Here is a 19,542-nt window from a genome sequence, read left to right on the forward strand (position 1 = left end):
GATTGGAACGTGCTGCCTGGGTCACTTTATCCTCCTGCACCACAGTTCCTAAATTAAAAAAACAGAACCACCTAGGGACTTTTATCTAGGAAGAGACAGAAGGGGACATGGGGAATGACACATGACACACAAAACAATGGGAATAAACTGGTCCTTTTTGATCAGACTCTATCTCTTTCTGCAGCCACACAAGAAGAGGACTGCATGTTCACAAAGTCTGCAGAGTGGTTAGGACTCTGCTTCCACTGCAGGGGGCGCGGGTTCGATCCCTGATCAGGGAACTAAGATCCCGCATGCCACACAGCCAAAAAAAAAAAAAGTTTGGAGAAATACTGGGTTAAACAAAGTTAAACAGATTAAATTACTGCAGGACTTCCCAGAACATTTAATGTGCTCACATATACTGTAAAGGGGTTATAATGGAAAGTGTTTCTTAAACACAAGTCAATTATAGAACTAAGGATTCCATAGACACTAGGATTCCAATGAACACGCTTTGAGAAGTCTTGTTACAGGGTGGGCATGTACCACAGAAAAGTAAGGCCCCAAATAAGCCAGCAGCCACTATCTTCAAAAGTGCAGTGTTGGGCTTCCCTGGTGGCGCAGTGGTTGAGAGTCTGCCTGCCGATGCAGGGGACACGGGTTCGTGCCCCGGTCTGGGAAGATCCCACATGCCACGGAACGGCTGGGCCCGTGAGCCATGGCCGCTGAGCCTGCGCGTCCGGAGCCTGTGCTCCGCAACGGGAGAGGCCACAGCAGTGAGAGGCCCACGTACCGCAAAAAAAAAAAAAAAAAAGTGCAGTGTTGATGTGGCACTGCCCATTTGTTAGTGGTAGAAATACAAAGAGTGCGAACTTTGAAAATAAACAACTCTTGATGAATTTTTTTAAAAAAAGTGCAGCGTTGGACCAAACAAGATTGTCATTCTGTACTCTCCTGTCTGTACTTGAGCAAGAGTTGATGGTATTTTTCCGCTTGCTGGTCAAAGCCCCTGGAAGAGAACCCTACCTGGAGAAAGTTCACTGGAGTCAGAAGGTATTTGAGTGCCAGGCCCCTGTACTCAGGAGCCAGAAGAGGGGCAGCCTTGCTGCTGTGAGACTGGGGAGAATCCTGGCCCATCCAGGCTCTCTGGTTCCCTGTGGCTGCTGAGCCCGCATTGTCTCCCCTGGGTACCAAGTAGGGCCCTACACTGATTTCCTCCCCAGTTTCCGGAGAGGAAAATTCTTTATCTGTAGACCCTAAGTGCACTGAAAAACCCGAGGGGGCAGTCAATACAGTCACCATCTTCTGGGACTCGGAGGAAGGGACTGCACCCTCCCATTCTTTGTTGCGGATGTCCGGGAACGGCTGCTTCTTGATCTTCAAAGGATGGTGGGAGGGCCGCTTCTCAAGCTCCCCAGAAAGGTTCTCATTCTTGGTCTTCTTCAAGTCCCTGTCAGCTTGCGAGTGATCAGCATTTTCCTCAAGGGATTCAAACACGACACCCTGGGTTCTCAGTCTCTTTAGCTTCCTTTCTAACAATAGCCAGAGAAAACTTGGATTTCTAGAGGAGGAACTCATGTATTGCTGTACAGAGTCTGGAATCAGAGGCACAGAGAGCCTGGGGCTCAGGCTGTCCTGAAAGTAGTCCCTACAGGGTTGTCGCCTGACAATGGGCACCACCTGGCACGGCCTCAGTGCTTCGACAAAGGCACGGAGCTCAGGGTAGGAGGAATGGTCAGAGTAAGGGATGATGTGGATATCGGGGTGGGAACGGTAGATTTTCCGGCTGGTGGGGAGGATAGCAATGGTAGGGTGGGTCTGGTTCCAACGCAGCATAGCCGAATGGCAGATCTCCATGTGGTCCACGGCATGGATGCGGCCAGCCTTTTCCTCCACTGTGAACACATCTGCCAGGCCCAGCAGCTGCACTAACTCCAGGCGCCGAGGACTCAATACCACCCAGGTCCGAAACTCCAGGGCCAGCTGCTCCAGCAGTGACTCTTTTCCCAGGCTATAGAGTCCTGAATAATGTTCAAGGGATTGGGGAAAGTAAGAGAAGGAAGAGGATGAAGCTAATAAGTCAACCAAATGTTTAATAGAAATACACAAAATTAATGGGACTACCCCCTGACTGTCTATCGGGAAGGAGGTGGCATTTGAGCTGAGGTATATGGAGGGTGGGGTAGGGAGAAGTTTAGCACAGAATCCACTCATTCATTCAGTTCAACAAAGGAAAGCATCTATCAGGTGTTAGGCACCGTGAAAACAAATGAAAATCTCAGTCCTCAAGGAGTATAATCTATTTGGGGACCCAGAAACAATGCATGCTACAGACATGCACAGAGTATTATGAGGGCACAGAAAAACATCTACCAGTTGATAGAGTTAGGGATAGCTTCCTGAAAATGACAACTTAGATAAATCCTAAATGATGGGTGCAAGTTAATCTGGCAAGGGAAGGGGATGGTAGAGAACATTTTAAGAGAGGTCGTTTCAGTGTTACTAAGGTACAAAGAAACTGGTAAGAAATGACACTAGAGAGGTGAGCAAGGGCCATATAATAGGGGGCTTTGTATGTACTGCTAGGGAGCTTGTTTTTAATTCTGTAAGTGAAGGTGTCATAAAGGAGTTGCAAGCAGGAAAATGGCTAATTCTAATTATAGGATTCATAGGATCAGAGCAGGGCTTTAGGAAAAAAAGTGGCAGCAGTATTATTCAAAGACCTGCATGAGAATATACTGAAAGCAGAAGTACCAGTTAGAAGGCCCAAACAGTACGTATAGAGAAAGAAATGGAGACCTGAATTTGGGTAATGGTTATGGTAACAGATATGGGAGATGTTGTTTAAGTAGTTGTTCTCAGACCTTTTCTGAAGGTGTATTTCAAGTCTACAACCAGACTGTGAACGCCTTTAAAGAATCTATATTTCCTTTATATCCACCTTATTCCTCATCATGGTTCAAAATCTCACTCTTTGGGCACAAAGGTAGCTGATTTTCTTTTCTCTCTCCCTATCCTTCCCCCTTTTATTTTACCTCTTCTAGGCCCTTTACTACTAGACTGTAAGCCCTCATATTTTATTCATTTTTTTCTATTCCCACTGCCTATCAGAATACTTGGCACACAGTAGGGGATTATTGTATATCTGCAAAATTAATCAAGCCCTGCTACAGTACCCTACTCGCCAGCTGTGCTTCTCTGGGAAAACTCTGCATTGAAAACTCCAAGAATAGTTAGCACTGATATTTCTTCATGAGTAGTCAAGCAATCCTGAGAGGGAAAATCTCTCCATCAACTTGGTAGTCACTCTGGAAGGTACATAATTTTTTTTTTCAATGCCTTTGTTTAAACCTATTTTGAAACTCCTTTCAGAGTTGGGGCATATCCTTTTAAAATGTTCATCATGGTGGCAAATTTTTTTCCTTTTGTGGATTTACTGCAATTTTGGAAACAATCAAAAAAAATCATTTGGAACTAAATCTATTACATTTTAAAAAATAAAAATGGATTTTCATAAACTATCCCAAAAGGCAATTTCAAGAAGCCCAAAATGTTTTGTACTGTTGTGGAGTCACTAGAACAAGCAGACAGCTGGGTTTTCAATGTATCTAACTGCAAGAACAACACTCACCTGAATATCTACATTCTGATAAACTTCATTCACTTGCTAACAAATATTTACCGGATGCCTCTATCAGACATTAACCTAGGCATCTGGGATATATCCATAAGTGAAACAAAGAGCCTGTCTATTGTGAAATTTACATTCTAGCACAGGGAGACAGATAATAAAAACTAAATACAATAAATACATAAATTATGGAATACACTGTAAGGTGATAAAGGCAATAGTGTCCCTCTCCACTTAAAACCCTTCAATAACTCTTTGTCCTAAGAGCAGTGGTTGCATTTAGGATCAAGTTCAAAATGGCGTACAGGCACTTCAGCCCCTCCAGGCTTTCCAGCCTCCTCAACCCCTGTGCACCTATCATACTGCTGCTTCTCTGTTCCACAAACACATAAGACTTCTTCCCACCTCCATCCACACCCTCAAGGAATGTGTGTGTGTGTGTGTGTGTGTGTGTGTGTGTGTGTGTGTGTGTGTGTCAGAGAAAGTGGAGATAGACAATCAACAATAAGCAACAGTATATTAAAACATATGGAATATATGGGAAGTTGATGAGTGCTATGAAAAAATGAAAAAGTTGAATCGGTTTAGGAGATCAGGAGTTGGGAATGTGGGAGTGCAGATGGTGGGCAGATTGTAATTTTAAATAAAAAGGTCAGGGTAGATTTCATGGAGAAAAGGACATCTGCACAAAGACCTGAAAGATGTGAGACACTCCAAAGAACCTAGATTCACTAGCTCCATGAGTGAGAAAAAAAGGAAAGGAAAGCCCTCACCAATCTTTATGTTATGTTGTGGGTGCTTTCGAATGAGCTCAACAATCTGGCGGGCAGCTTCTTCTTGGGAAGGAAGAACCAGGGCTGGGTTGCAATTGGTGTTGTCTAGGTATAAGGTATGGATCTGTTTCCCCAGTCTCAGGGCTGGCTCCTTCAGCATGGACGGTGTATACCGAAAATCCCCTGGAAGAAGAATATATGGGAGGCAGACAGTCAGACACAAAAGTATAGAAGACAAGCCTCTCCCAATTCCAACAATGGGCATTTGCCTACTGGCCTGTTGGAAAAACCTAGAGTCTAGCAATGATGAATGTAGTACAGCTTCTTTGTGGAAACGTCTCTATCGTGCTCCTGTTTTTTCATGATTCTCTGCAAAGTTCATACCCTTAAAGAGTGGGAAATCAGTTGAGAAAGGGTCACTGTGCTCATGTGGCATGAAGCTAGGAGGTCTCCAGACTTCTACTATAAGTCAAAGATGCTCAAGAAAAGTCGTGTTGGGAATTCCCTGGCGGTCCAGTGGTTAGGACCCCGCGCTTTCACTGCTGAGGGGGCAGGTTCCACCCTGGTTGGGGAACTAAGATCCCGCAAACCGCGGGGCTTGCCCCCCCACACACAAAAAAGTAGTGTCTAGGCTGGGAAAGTGGAAAGGACCCCTCCGGAAGCCCACCTGTGTAGAGAATCGTTCCAAAGTATCCTTCAAACAGAAACATGACAGAGCCAGGGCAGTGATTGGCATCGATGAGGGTTACAGTCATGGTCTCTCGCCCAACTTCATCTAGAGGCAGGATATGGCTCTCACCAACCTCCAGGGCTCGGATCCACTGCTTAGATACCTGAGGAAACAGTTGGTCATCCCAGGGAACACAGACTCCCCTCCCTGATACCTCCCTGGATCAGAAGCTGTGATGGGGATTCCCAAACAATCCTCCCTTCCTCTTCCCACCCTCTACCTCACCCTTCGTACAAGTTTAAATTAAGAGTGCAGAAAACAAGTCTAGTCAGCGATTCTCAAACTTTCCAAATCATAATAATCCTTTGGGGGGCACCTGTTAAAAAAAATTCCAACCAGATTTCCACGACCTGTGCTAGCTATGTCTACTGAATCAGATGGGGGAGAAGGGAGGCGCTGGAGAATCTGTATTTTACTCAGCACATTGGGTGGATTCTTATGATGAGGCAAGTTTGGGAAACACTGGCCTAGTTTATGTGAAGAGGTAGGAACAATTTCCTTGGCTGGACTAAAAGTCCTCCCCAATTTATCACTGAAACATCCCAAGCCAGCCAGTTAGAAACCACACTCCTATTCTGGGCTAAAGATGCATTCTGGGTTCTCGCTTTTGTAAAAATCAGTCTCCCTGGCCCCAACTCTATGACTCCAAGGCTGTGACAGATCGGAAGTCCCCACCCAGCTGCCGGGACCAACTCTCGGAGGCCGACTCCAGCCGCCCATACCTGTCGGTGACGGTGCAAGAGGTAAGCGGTGATTGGGGAGCAGTAGAGGGGCCGGGTCCAGGTGCTAGAGAGACCCACGGTGTGGTCCGAGTGCATGTGGGACAAGAAGAAGAGCCGGGCGGAGGCAGCCCGGCGCAGGCTCCAAAAGTCCACAGCGATGGGCGTTTGAGGGATCAAGACCCCGTTCATGGTGGCGGGGTTGGAGAGGCACCAGTGGGATCTTCATGGGAACAGAGCTCCTGCGGGAGGCTCCTACAACGGCGCCCTGAAAAAAGTCATGCTGGGGCAAGAACAGGGCCAGGGGCCGTAAGGAAAGCCAGCTCAGTGGAGAATGAGTGACTAGACTGGGCAGAAAGAAGGAAGTGACCGTGCTGTGGGAGTCTGGGGGTGGAATCGCAAACCACAGAAGGCGCCCAACGGAGCGCCACTCCCCCAAGCGCGCGGGACCAGGGGCCGAGGCCCTGGTCTCAAAGCGCGCGCTGCTGGGCGGAGACAGGCGGAAGTAGCCGATTTCCGATTGCCCGCCACCGCTCTGCCTGAGGTAGCCGCGCGGCGGCGCCGGGAGGTGAGAGGTTGGGGGAAGGGCACGCTAAGGTCGTGATCCAGGCTGCGCTCGGCGCTCACTGGGAGAGGGTGATTGGCAGCTGCCCTGCGTGGTCCCCATGGAGGAGGCGGGACTTCCGCAGAAAGGTTGATTGGGCCTCTTGGTGACGGCAACCGCGTGGAGGCGCAAGAAAGGCTGGAACTGGGGAGGGAGGGGTCCACGGACTGTTGGCTGCCGGGCTGGAAGTCGGGCCGAGGGCCTAGAGGTTGCGGGAGAGCTCTGTGGGCGGAGCGAAGCAGCCTGCAGGTCCCCGGAAGGATCCGCGGAGCCTAGGGTGGGCCTCGCCAGGGAGCGAGAGGGTTGAAGTTCGAGTGTGGTAGGGCCCGGATGGCGGCCCTGGGGGAAGCCAAGGCTGGGCCACATCGCGCCTGTAGTCTCTTCACTGACTGACGTTTCCTTTACCCAGGTCCCCACATCAGGGCTAGAAGGAGCCCACGAGTTACCTAGGGATCTCTGGGAACTGCCCCGTGACTGTTCGAGAAGATGCCGTACCTGGGCTCCGAGGACGAGGTGAAGGAGCTGAAGAAGGCTCTGTGTAACCCTCACATTCAGGCTGATAGGCTGCGCTATCGGAATGTCATCCAGCGAGTGATTAGGTATCGCCTAACGCTCTAACTCCCCCATTGCCATCCCCCTCAGGGCTCTCTACCCCTGGCCGCTTAGAAAGATTAAGTGAACTTGCACCCATGGCAGTTGTATGATTTGGTCTTCCTGCTTCTCTGGACTGCCGTCTAAGTCTCCCTTGTGGGACATATTTTGCTTCTTTTACTCAGCTGGGTGGTTTCATCCATGTCTTGAACTCGTACTGCTGACTTCCAGATCTATGTCTAGCAAGACGACCTTTTTTTTATCGTCAGACCCACAGATCCTACTGCCTGCTTGGCATTTCCACCTGGATATTTCTTCAAAGACATGCAAAATAGTACCTACATCCTTCCGCCCTCCCCAAACCTGCTCTTCCACTTGTATTTGTGTTGATGAACGTCACCACCCAGCTGAGCAAATGTGGGAGTCAGTCTTGGTGACACCTGATTGTCACTGTTCAAGTCAGATGGTATGGATTCATGGTTCTAAGTATCCATCCTCTTTTTCTTTTTTTAGCATCTTTATTGGAGTATAATTGCTTTACAATGGTGTGTTAGTTTCTGCTTTATAACAAAGTGAATCAGCTATACATATATCCCCATATCTCTTCCCTCTTGCATCTCCCTCCCATCCTCCCTATCCCACCCCTCTAGGTGGTCACAAAGCACTGAGCTGATCTCCCTGTGCTATGCGGCTGCTTCCCACTAGCTATCTAGTATACATTTGGTAGTGTATATATGTCCATGCCACTCTCTCACTTTGTCCCGTGTCCTCAAGTCCATTCTCTATGTCTGCATCTTTATTCCTGTCCTACCCCTAGGTTCTTCAGAACCTTTTTTTTTTTTTTAGATTCCATATATATGTGTTAGCATACGGTATTTGTTTTTCTCTTTCTGACTTACTGCACTCTGTATGACAGACTCTAGGTCCATCCACCTCACTACAAATAACTCAATTTCGTTTCTTTTTATGGCTGAGTAATATTCCATTGTATATATGTGCCACATCTTCTTTATCCATTCATCTGTGGATGGACACTTAGGTTGCTTCCATGTCCTGGCTATTGTAAATAGAGCTGCAATGAATATTGTGGTCCATCTTCTTCTTTTTTTGATTGGCACTGCTGTTCTGGTTCCCTTTTTAAAGCAATTGCAGTAGCTTAGTAGTAGGTCACCTTAGGCCCTCATTTCAGCCAGATTGATTTTCCAGCATATGAATTTGACAATATAACTCTTGTGTATAGCTGTGGATCACAAACTTCAGTATGCACAAAAGTCCCTTGGGGTGCTTTTTTTGTTTGTTTGTTTGTTTTTGTGGTACGCGGGCCTCTCACTGCTGTGGCCTCTCCCGTTGCGGAGCACAGGCTCCGGACGTGCAGGCTCAGCGGCCATGGCTCACGGTCCCAGCCGCTCCGCGGCATGTAGGATCCTCCTGGACCGGGGCACGAACCCGCGTCCCCTGCATCAGCAGGCGGACTCTCAACCACTGTGCCACCAGGGAAGCCCCCTTGGGGTGCTTTTTTAGAAAATGTAAATTTTTCATCCAATCCAGTAATTCTGATTTCAGTAGGGTGGGATGGAACCCAGGAATCTGCATTTTAAACAGACATCCCCTTTAATTGCTATAGGAGATCACAGTTTGAGAAACAGTGATCTACAGAATAAAGTCCAAATTTCTTATCATAGCACCCAAGGAACACCCAGTTAACTACCGGCATACTCTGAAAAGAACGTACCATTCTTGCTCATGTCCACATGCATCACAGTGTGTATCGTTACCTATCTACTACACCTGCCTGGAGCTCCTGCTGATTCCGCTCAAGTATTTCTTCCTCTGTGGAAACATTTTATGACTTTTTGGCAGTGTTAGACCTCCTGATCCCCACTGCACCTTGTCTGTTACTTCTGTTATAATACCAATCTATCATTCTGTAATTAGCGGTGTTCTTGTCTGCCTCCTTGGTAGACTTTTGAGTTCCTTGAGATCTGAGACCATGCCTTCTTCAAGATTATTCCCCAGAACATATCCCTGGAATGTAAAATCTGAATGTGACTGGAATGTACTAGTTTGTTGAATGAATAGAAGAACGTTTATTGCAGGCCCGTTGTGAAGTATTGTGTGATATGATAGACAAAGTAGAGCTGGTTGCTCTGCTCTAAGACATCACAATCTAGTTGGATATCCAGGGCATATAAGTAAAAGGCTTTCTGTTGTAGGTTGGGGATTATGTATTTTACTTTTTTCCTGCTGTGTGTGTTGGTTTCAGGCACATGACTCAGGGCTCGGACATGTCTGGTGTTTTCATGGAAATGGTGAAGGCCAGTGCCACTATAGATATTGTTCAGAAGAAGTTGGTTTATCTCTACATGTGTACCTATGCCCCCCTGAAACCAGATCTGGCTCTCCTGGCCATCAATACACTGTGCAAAGACTGTTCAGACCCCAACCCGATGGTGCGAGGGTTGGCACTACGGAGCATGTGTAGCCTCAGGTGAGCACTCTCCTCCCTTCCTGTATCTCAGTGGCTGATAAGTTCATGTGGTCATGGGGCAGGTTTTTAATGACGACAATTTATTTGAGCTCCTTAATAATGGGGAAGACACTGTTGTAACCTGAACTCAGGTTTTCGGCCATTGCTTTGGTTAAAAAACTATATATGTGATTTCATTAAGGAATTTTTCTATCCTTACTCTCAGTGAAATAGTTAAATATTTATTTATTCATTTATTTGGCTGCTCTGGGTCTTAGTTGCTGCACACGGGATCTAGTTCCCTGACCAGGGATTGAACCCGGGCCCCCTGCATTAGGAGCACGGAGTCTTAACTGCTGGACCACCAGGGAAGTCCCTGAAATAGTTAAAGATTTCTAAATGTGTGTGTGTGTGTGTGTGTGTGTGTGTGTGCGCGTGTGTGCGCGTGTGTTTTTTAACCTGCCTATGTGGCATTATTCCACGTGAAAAGTCAAGTGAGGCTTTTTAAGTTTGGCAGCAGCTTTCTCCACTTTGTTGGAGAAGAATCTGACCAATGCATATTCAAACATCTACTAAACCCTCTGTTAAGTGAATAGGGGCTAAATTATGTCAAACCTAGTACCTTAGGATCTGACTGACTCTAGGATGTGTTGCTTAGGTTGCCTGGTGTGCAGGAATATATCCAACAGCCAGTTCTCAACGGTCTGCATGATAAGGCTTCATATGTCAGGAGGGTAGCAGTCCTTGGCTGTGCCAAGATGCATACTCTTCATGGAGACTCTGAAGTGGGTAAGTTTCAGTGTAATCTACCATGATCAGTATTTATTTGTACTTCCATTATATGACTTTGTAGAAGAGTATGTAGCTTTGGTAGAAAATAATAATGTGACCCTACTTCTGCATGTCGCTTTTTTTTTTTTTTTTTTTTTTTTTGCGGTACGCGGGCCTCTCACTGTTGTGGCCTCTCCCGTTGCGGAGCACAGGCTCCGGACACGCAGGCTCAGCGGCCATGGCTCACGGGCCCAGCCACTCCGCGGCATGTGGGATCTTCCCGGACCGGAGCACGAACCCGTGTCCCCTGCATCGGCAGGCGGACTCTCAACCACTGCGCCACCAGGGAAGCCCTGTATGTCTCTTTTAAGTAGGACGCAGGGCTTGGTATTTTCTGAGATTAGAGAAGTCCTTTCTTTGGGGCCCACGTGAGATCCTGTGCCTTAGCTGCTTAGAACAGTCTGGAAATGACCATTGTTTTGGCCTTGCACTTTGTTACTGCCTTTGTTATTTTTGTGGCAGAGAAGTTCAGCTTTGTCTGCCTGGAACTGTTATTCTGGCTCTATCACCTTGACTCTGAAACTTTTCTTTATGTGAGATCTTTGTTCCGTTTTATAGATGGTGCCCTGGTAAATGAATTATATAGTTTGCTGCGTGACCAGGATCCAATTGTGGTTGTGAACTGCCTGAGGTCTCTGGAGGAAATTTTGAAACAGGAAGGAGGTGTTGTCATCAATAAGCCCATCGCCCACCATCTCTTAAATCGGTTTGGATGCCTCTGTGCTCTTTTATCATGATCAAATCTACATCCTAATGGGATCTTGTTGATGTATTGAATGAAGGAGAGGTCTTGAACAACTTCTGTAGAGTAGTAAAGAAAGTTAACTGTAACTATTAACTTCCTCATGTTTCATTGAGAGAATTTTTTTTTCATTTGTCTTAGTTTCTTTTGGTGATATAGAGAGATGGCAGAAGGATCCTTCAGGGTTCTGTCCTCTGCAGTCGTTATGTCCTCCAAACTAAGCCATTCATACTATCTTAAAATGTAGAGAATCTGGATCTAGGATATGGTGATCATGTCTTTGGCCTTCGATGAGTGTGCATTTGTACCGTAAACTCATCTTGGAATTTAAAGGCTTATTTTGTGTAAACTTTCGTACATCAGAAGAATAATTTGATTATGGCACAACCTATTTTCAAGAATTCTCCCCTTGTTGTGATGAACAGATGACTGGTGACATGGCAGTAGCATGGAGGTGGTCCTAATTTTGTTGCTAGGATAGCACTTTTGTTTTCTTTTTTGGATAGAATGTCAAAACTGGACCAGTGGGGCCAGGCTGAAGTATTGAACTTTCTGCTACGCTACCAACCCCGCAGTGAGGAGGAGCTGTTTGACATTCTCAACCTGTTGGACAGTTTTCTCAAGAGCAGTAGCCCAGGTGTGGTGATGGGAGCCACCAAACTCTTTCTGATCTTGGCAAAAAACTTCCCCCATGTGCAAACTGACGTGCTCATGCAAGTCAAGGGAACTTTGCTGGCTGCCTGTTCTTCAGAGAGCCGCGAGCTCTGTTTTGCTGCCCTCTGCCATGTGCGCCAGGTCCTGCACAGTTTGCCGGGTCACTTTAGCAGCCACTACAAAAAGTTTTTTTGCTCCTACTCGGAGCCCCACTACATCAAGCTCCAGAAGGTGGAGGTGCTGTGTGAGCTGGTGAACGACGAGAACGTGCAGCAGGTGCTGGAGGAGCTTCGCGGGTACTGCACTGATGTGTCCGCCGACTTCGCGCAGGCTGCCATCTTTGCCATAGGTAGGTATCTGTTGCTTTTCCTTTGTGAGAGCCTAGACCAACCAGCTAGAAAGCTGTGGAACCACAGAGAGGAAAGGGAGTGAATCTTGCTTCAGAGGCAAAGTATCTTGCACCAAACAGTTAGGTCAGTGACTACAAACAAGGTGGGGAGAAAGGTTTTTTTGGTCAACACTGGTGTTTCCATATCTTCTAGGATATAGACTGTAGGTGATGCAAACTGTAACACAATTTATATTGCCTTTTGTCATCTGTTATCCAAAATGCTTTTCTGTATATCATCTTCCCACAGCCTTGTGAGGCAGTCAAGAAGAGTGGACAAGTGTTATTACTAACTTCGTTTCAAAGATGAAGAAACTCAGGCACAAAAAGTTTCTTAAATTGCCCAAAGGTCATATAGTTCCTGAACTGGGACTGGAACCCAGCCTTCCTGACTCAAAGTCCTTTGAAAATTTAGCAATCTTTTATCAAGCTTCTGCTCCGGGCTACGCATTATGATGAGTGGACCAGCACAGAGTAAAACATAAGACTTACAGACCTTTTCATGCTACTCTGTCTGGAATTTAAAGGGCTAGAGTGAGTCAAATGCAAGCAGCTGGGGAGCTAAGTTTTGGAGGACTTCAAGTAGAGGAGGAGAAGGAACCCTCGGATGTAGAATAAAGTATGGTTATTTTTAGAGGCAGAGAAGAGGGCACAAAGAGGGGAGTAGAAAGCCTGCAGTCTGGAGGCTGTTGCACAGTGTTCCCAGCAGGAATATTCCTGTACAGGTGTGCTGCAACAAACTGGTTGCCACATAAATACCTTTGTGACTAAAAGTTTTCAACCTTGTTCAATGGGAAATTCATTTTACCAAAGTTCCCTTTATAGTAAACTTAGATTCTTACTTCATCAAGCAAGGGGTGATTTTCTTTTTCTTTTTCTTAGATATTTCTGGTCCTCTTGGTCTTTCTTTGGCTGGTGGGAAATTATTTTAGAATGAGGTGCTAGTATTTGACTTAACACATTTTTCTGCTTTCCCTTCCTCTGTAGGTAGCATCGCCAGGACCTACACGGATCAATGTGTGCAGATTCTAACAGAGCTGCTGGGGCTTCGACAAGAGCACATTACCACAGGTAATGGCTACCTTTCTAGGATTTTTTTTTTTTTTTTTGGGTCAATTTCCCGACCTATAGTATTTGCTCAAAACATATTTGTTGTTCAATAACAGAGGTTTAAACTCTTCTTTGCATCATCATCTGTTGCCATCAGAGAAACATATAGATCTAACAGAGTAGGGAGTCTTCAGGTTGCCATGAGTCTACAAGGCTGTTGTATAGATCATGAAGGGTGCGAGGGTGACCTTGCTTGTTATTTCCCCACCTTTACCCCTGTTTTTGCTTTATGGCAGCATACTGTAAGCGGTGACTTCCAAGGCTGGGACTAGGGTGAGGCAAGCAAATCGCCTGGGATGCAAACATTTTAAACACTTTTATATAGAGAATCGATAAACAACAGTGTGCTACTGCATAGCACAGGGAGGTGTATTCAATATCCTATGATAAACCAGAATGGAAAAGAATATATATTTTAAAAAAAGAACATATATAAAGAGGCACTCGCTCTCAAGTTTGTGCAAATGCTAACTCAGTGAGTCTTCTTAAATTTTACACCCTGGCGCCTTGCTTGCTTCACCGTAGCTCCAGCCCTGGTGGCTCCATTTATACTGTCCTCAGAGCATCATTCGACAGCAGCACTCCCCCACATTTGTATATGCTTTCTGGTTTGCCAAGTGCTTTCACATACGTTAACTCATTTATCCTCATGGCAATCTGATGAGCAACACTTATTAAAAAATTGTTGCCCATGTCAGACATTTCTCAGATAATTATTGACCACCCCACCAAACACCCATTTTACAGAAATTGCCCCAGTAATCTAGCCTGAATATGTGACTTTTCTTAAGATTCTTTCCCGTGCGGAGGCTCTAATCCTGTGCTCTTGTGTCCTGAGCTGTGCTCTAGTGGTTGTGCAGACTTTCCGAGACCTGGTTTGGTTGTGTCCTCAGTGTACAGAAGCTGTGTGTCAGGCCCTGCCCGGCTGTGAGGAGAGCATTCAAGATAGCGAGGTAGGCTGTAATTCTCCTTTACTTCTAGGCAGAGGGGGAGTGCTTGGGACACTGCTCTGTGAAATGGAATCTAATTATTCTTTCCACCCAGTGTCTGAAGTGGAATTCTTAGAATTGATTGCCACCTCAGATTCTGTTTTGGGTGTAGGTGGGATATAAATTATAAAAACATTAGGATTTAGCTATGGTTTTCTTACAAATATTTTGATACCATTGTTCTTTTGAACAGTTTTGAGTTAGAGATTTAGACCATAGGGTTTTCAGCTGGCATGAAAATCAGAATCGTCTGTGGAATTTTTACAAATATTTGGGCTTCCAGTATCTACTCAAATATTCAAGAGTGGAAGCCCTAGACACACAGAGTTTTAAGAAACTTTGCAGGTGACTCTGATGTGCACACTAGGTTCCCCTAACTTAGGGGAATCTTCCAATAGCTTCCACTGAAGCATTAAACCCCAAATTGGGGAAGAAGCCTCAAAGGTGAGGAAGCCTTATTGCTTAAGCAACATAGGCTGTGAGAGTCTTAAGTCTCCTTTTGTGTGGTAGAATTTCATTCCTATTTGTTGTAGAGAGTTTAGCAGGGGGTGAATTAATAAATGCAAGTGGAAGTAAATAAAATATTATACCTTTTCTACTGACTCTAGGGGAAAAGCAAAACCTGCTGCTATCTACTGCCTGCTCTGGCCTGTGTTCTGGACAGCCAAATGTTGAGCACCTGTTCTTACTCCCTTATTACCTAGGGGAAGCAGGCGCTTATTTGGCTACTCGGTGTCCACGGGAAGAGAATCCCCAACGCTCCTTATGTGTTGGAAGACTTCGTAGAGAATGTGAAGTCGGAGACATTTCCAGCTGTCAAGATGGAGCTGCTCACGGCTCTGCTGCGCCTTTTCCTCTCTCGACCCGCCGAGTGCCAGGACACGCTGGGCCGTTTATTATACTACTGCATAGGTAGGCTCTTCAGAAGGAACCGGTTGAATTGGGAGATTGGGATTGACATGTATACACTAATAAGTATAAAATGGATAACTAATGAGGACAGGACCTGCTGTATAAAAAAATAAATAAAATCAAATTTAAAAAAAAAAAAGAAGGAAATGGTACTTGCCATGACCAGTCATACAGGTTCTCACAGCTTTCATTGTTTGGTGAGCCATCTGGGACCGAAGAAGAAAATGTCAGCGTTTTCTAGGGTTTCCTCCCTCCTTCATTTTGTTCTCCTATTCCGGTGGGCACAGGGGTAGAACGAGTGTTTTCGTTTTTGTTTTTAATTAACTTAGTCTGTTGTCTTACCTCAGAGGAAGAAAAGGATATGGCAGTACGGGACCGAGGTCTCTTCTACTATCGCCTCCTCTTAGCTGGCATCGATGAAGTGAAGCGGATCCTACGGAGCCCTCAATCTGACCCTTCTCTCAGACTTTTGGAGGATCAGGCAGAAAGACCTGTGAACAGCTGGGCCTCGGACTTCAACACACTGGTGCCAGTATATGGCAAAGCCCGCTGGGCAACCATCTCTAAATGCCAGGGTGTGGAACGTCATGGCCCAGAGCTTCCTAACACTGCGTCTTCTGCCACATCAGGTAAAAATAGTCCTTACTTTATACCTTGTCATGAAAAATCTTTATCTTTTGCAATGACTGGTAGAGAGTAGAGTACCCTAGTTAAACCTCAGACTGTTGCCCGAGTTTTGTCTCTGTGAGCAAGAAGGAAGTTCATCACTGGTTATTTAAGCCATTTCTCTGAAGATGGGAGTCACATTGTGTACTACTGGAAATCTAGATTTAAAACTGTAGTTCTACAGATTAAGAGCGTCTCTTACACAAGCTTTCTGACTCTTGTAGGACCCCTGATTCCTGAAGAGAACAAGGAGAGGGTCCAAGAACTCCCTGATTCCAGAGCCCTCATGCTGGTCCCCAGTCACCAGCTTACTGCTGAGTGTTTTGAGAAAACTTGGCTGGGCCTCAAAGTTGCTCATCAGCAGGTGTTCCCGTGGCAGGGAGCAGTCCATCCTGACACCCTCCAGATGGCCCTGCAAGTCGTGAACATCCAGACCATCGCGATGAACAGGGCTGGGGCTCAGCCGTGGAAAGCCTACCTCAGCGCTCAGGATGACACTGGCTGTCTGTTCCTGACAGAACTGCTGTTGGAGCCCGGGAACTTGCACATGCAGATCTCAGTAAAACAAAACAAGGCGAGGACAGAGACACTGAACAGTTTTATTTCTGTATTAGAAACTGTGATTGGAACAATTGGAGACATAAAATCATAACAGCTTCTTGCCTATCCTAAGTGAGATGAATAGCTGTCAGAGTTCCTTAGTTTTTCTTATTATAGCTGCTTGTAAGTCCAGATAATATCAAATGCAAAGGAGAATGGGAATCTGGGAATGAGAATTCTTACATTCTTGTCCAAAGATCATTGGTGAATGACCCCATTTTTCCAGGTGATGTGGTAAAGGTTAATGTTGTTGGTAAGGGGGTGGGAATGGGGTGAGGGTACGATTTGGATTCTTTCCTAATCAGTCTAAGGGATTATTTTACTCATTAAAGATGCCTGATGTGTCTGGAAACTGACTGGGTCATCATTTGTGGGGGTCATCTTTTCTTCCCTGGATTATTGCAGTGAATTCCTGACTGTTTTCATATTTCTAATCATGGTTTTTAGGCCAGAGTTCAGGGTCCTTAGCCTGGCGTCTAAAGTACCTCTTCAGTGCCATGTCTCAGCACTCCCCAGGATACCCTCTGTTCTGGCACAAGCAAACCACTTGCAGTTCCCTGAATACGCTCGGCTCTCTCTCACCTCTGTGCCTTGGCACCTGCTTTTTCTTCTCGCCTAGACCATTTCCTCACCCTCATGTCTTCTTTAAGTAACACCTAGTCTATCTTTCAGTGTTCAGCTCAGGCATGAGCTCTTTCAGGAAGTTTTCTGTGACCCTCCTGCCTTCATCAGGGGTCTCATTCAACCTGTGAAAGCAGTCAGTGCACATTTCTAGCAGCACTGTTGTAATTGTTTTCTTGTCACTCTTTCTCACGTTTAATTTTATTCATACCTGACCACGTTTTAATCACTGAGCCAACTTATGGCAAAAACAGATGTAATAAAATGATGGTAAAGTATAAATAACCAGATAATCCAGCACAGGAAAAATAAAAAGACCTGTGAAAACCAGCTGGGTCAGGGATGGGAACATATACAAACGTTCAGGCTGAAAGGGCCTACATAGTTGATATCGTTGCACCTCAGATTTAGCTCTGTAAGTGATTTGGCGGTCAGAATAAAGAGAAATGGTCGTATAGTTGTTACCAGAGAGGAAGAAACATTTCAGTTCTAATTTTGAAGAGAAATTTACATGTAGTTTCACATGGATGGCACTGAGTGATATGCGGAAGATTCCTATGGGAAGTTAGTAAAGAGTTTCACATGGTTTTCTTATGGTGTTCTTCAATACAAACAGAGAGCATAGCTTTAGTATAGAGCTTAGTGAGGGCATTTCTTCAAGGACTACAGATACTGTGACCCAAATATCATCCAGCTTAATTTAAGGACTTCTTCTACCTAGATACATAGATGGACTGCATATCCTTCAAATAATGCTTCGCCATCATTTCTCTCAACCAAGCTTTTAATAAGAGTAGATAACATTGCTGAGTTTTCTGGCAAGGGCCTGGGTTTGTGAGTTGTCTGTCTCAACCAGACAGTTTCTAAGGACAGTGATTATCTTTCTTTCCTTCTATCTCTACAGTGCCGACCACATAGTGATTACTCAATAAATAGCATTGAACGAATGGCTGTAAGTAATTAGATTCTGATGGTGTTTGGGGGTTGGTGTTTGAAGTGTGTTTTATTATATTGTGTTGACCACATAGAGGACAATAGATGGAATTCCATCTAGACTAGGGTTTCTCAAAAGTGGTACTACTGACATTTGGGGCCATATAATTCTTTGCTGTAGGGGGTTTTCCTATGCACTGTAGGATAATCATTAGCCATATCTCTAATCTATACCATTAGATGCCAGTAGAACCCCTAGTTGTGACAACTAAAACTGTCTTCAGACATTGCCAAGTTACTGTGGGGGTCAAAATCACCCCCAGTTGAAAAAGTCTGATCTAGACCATGGATCCCCAGGGACTGGAAGTAGGGGAATCAGAATAGCTTCAGAACTGCTTTCCATGTTTTGACTTGTTCAGTTAAACTGTGAATGTTTAATTAGGTATTAAAACAAAATCGAAGTGCTAAGTGCTGCCAGTTTTAAGTGTTACAAGGGAACAGAATGTAAGTGGTAGAAACTGAGTAAATTGATTGACTTTTTAAAAAATTAAAGACTATAATTGAAATATTGACCTAAAGAAAATTAGGTACAGCTCAGCAATTGAATGTTGCTGAAGTGATCCCAACTATTGGAGCCTTTAGAAGATTAAGCCCTACCTGGTTGCTTTTCTGTGAAGTGGGGGCATAGCAGAATATGAAACTGTTGCTTTTGAAAAGTGTAATTTTAAAATGATCTCAATGAAGAACTGATTTCTCTTAACTGTAGTCTGGTTTTACTAATTTACAAGCAAAATGACTAAAGCTTAAGTATACCATGAAGTTAATTATTTAATATTCCTTCTCCCTAGGAGCTTTCTAGCCTCTGCAGATGTATGGTTTGATGATATAAGTGGATGCTTATCTTTAAAATCCATGAGGGTAGTTGATACTCTGCTTTTAGAAAAATGGCCTTCTAATGTCTGTCTTAGTTGGTAAATAGTAACACATACAATGAGTGCCCGCCAATGACAGTGGTGCTTTGGAACATTACAGAGGCAATCATTTGCATAGTTCCTGATGATCATTTTACTGCTATGGACCAGCGACTGTTAAATGTCTCCATTCCCTCCTCCTTTTTGAATGGGAGTTCTGTTACAATTATTTTGTCCCTTTCTCATATATTGGGTGTTTGGGGGAGGGGAGACAAAGAACTTTTTTTCTTAGTTATAGGTCTTCATGTTGAGAGGAGCTGTACCCCAGGATCCTCATTCACATGCGGACCTGGTACAGATGACAAGATCCTGGATTTTGAGCCAATGATATAATGAGATGAGGCTTTGGGAAAGGGATATTAGTTGTTATCGCCAGAACAGCAAGAGAAGCAAGTGATAGTGAAAAAATTCTGGCCTCGATTTTCAGTAATAATTAAGAGTACAATATCTGAACTGCAAAAGTGAAGGGTATGTGGGTTCGTAGGGAGGGGAAGGGGTAGTTGGGAGGGTGCTACATTGAAGGCCCGGAGAGAAATAAACAAAGGAGGAAATTCTACCCCACATTGCTCATAAAGGGTATACTCTGTTTCTGTAGCCTTACAACATTGATTGTACAGATAATGCAAAG

General features: G+C 45.0%; 2 protein-coding genes across 3 annotated transcripts; one reads left to right on the plus strand and one right to left on the minus strand.

Annotated features, from left to right (window-relative positions):
• Positions 1-915: 915 nt before the first annotated feature.
• On the minus strand, positions 916-6,066 carry DCLRE1B (DNA cross-link repair 1B). The gene is made up of 4 exons (XM_082857542.1): positions 5,839-6,066; positions 5,054-5,219; positions 4,387-4,569; positions 916-2,003 (listed from the first exon to the last, which is right to left on the minus strand). Exons 1-4 carry the CDS (start codon positions 6,025-6,027, stop codon positions 922-924), a joined length of 1,620 nt encoding a protein of 539 aa, XP_082713668.1. The 5' UTR covers positions 6,028-6,066; the 3' UTR covers positions 916-921.
• Positions 6,067-6,602: 536 nt separating this feature from the next.
• On the plus strand, positions 6,603-16,617 carry AP4B1 (adaptor related protein complex 4 subunit beta 1). 2 transcript variants are annotated; one of them, XM_082832784.1, is made up of 11 exons: positions 6,603-6,688; positions 6,849-7,038; positions 9,294-9,518; positions 10,156-10,286; positions 10,887-11,034; positions 11,577-12,073; positions 13,100-13,183; positions 14,072-14,175; positions 14,916-15,123; positions 15,471-15,752; positions 16,014-16,617. In XM_082832784.1, the coding sequence occupies exons 2-11, from the start codon at positions 6,926-6,928 to the stop codon at positions 16,439-16,441; spliced, it is 2,220 nt and encodes a 739-aa protein (XP_082688910.1). In that variant the 5' UTR covers positions 6,603-6,688; positions 6,849-6,925; the 3' UTR covers positions 16,442-16,617. The 2 variants fall into 2 exon arrangements, with proteins under 2 accessions (XP_082688910.1, XP_082688909.1); XM_082832783.1 differs by having other exon boundaries at positions 6,621-6,716.
• The last annotated feature ends 2,925 nt before the right edge of the window (positions 16,618-19,542 follow it).

The sequence above is a fragment of the Leucopleurus acutus genome, assembly GCF_964270905.1.
Source record: "Leucopleurus acutus genome assembly, chromosome: 2".
NCBI classification, from domain to species: Eukaryota; Metazoa; Chordata; class Mammalia; order Artiodactyla; family Delphinidae; genus Leucopleurus; species Leucopleurus acutus.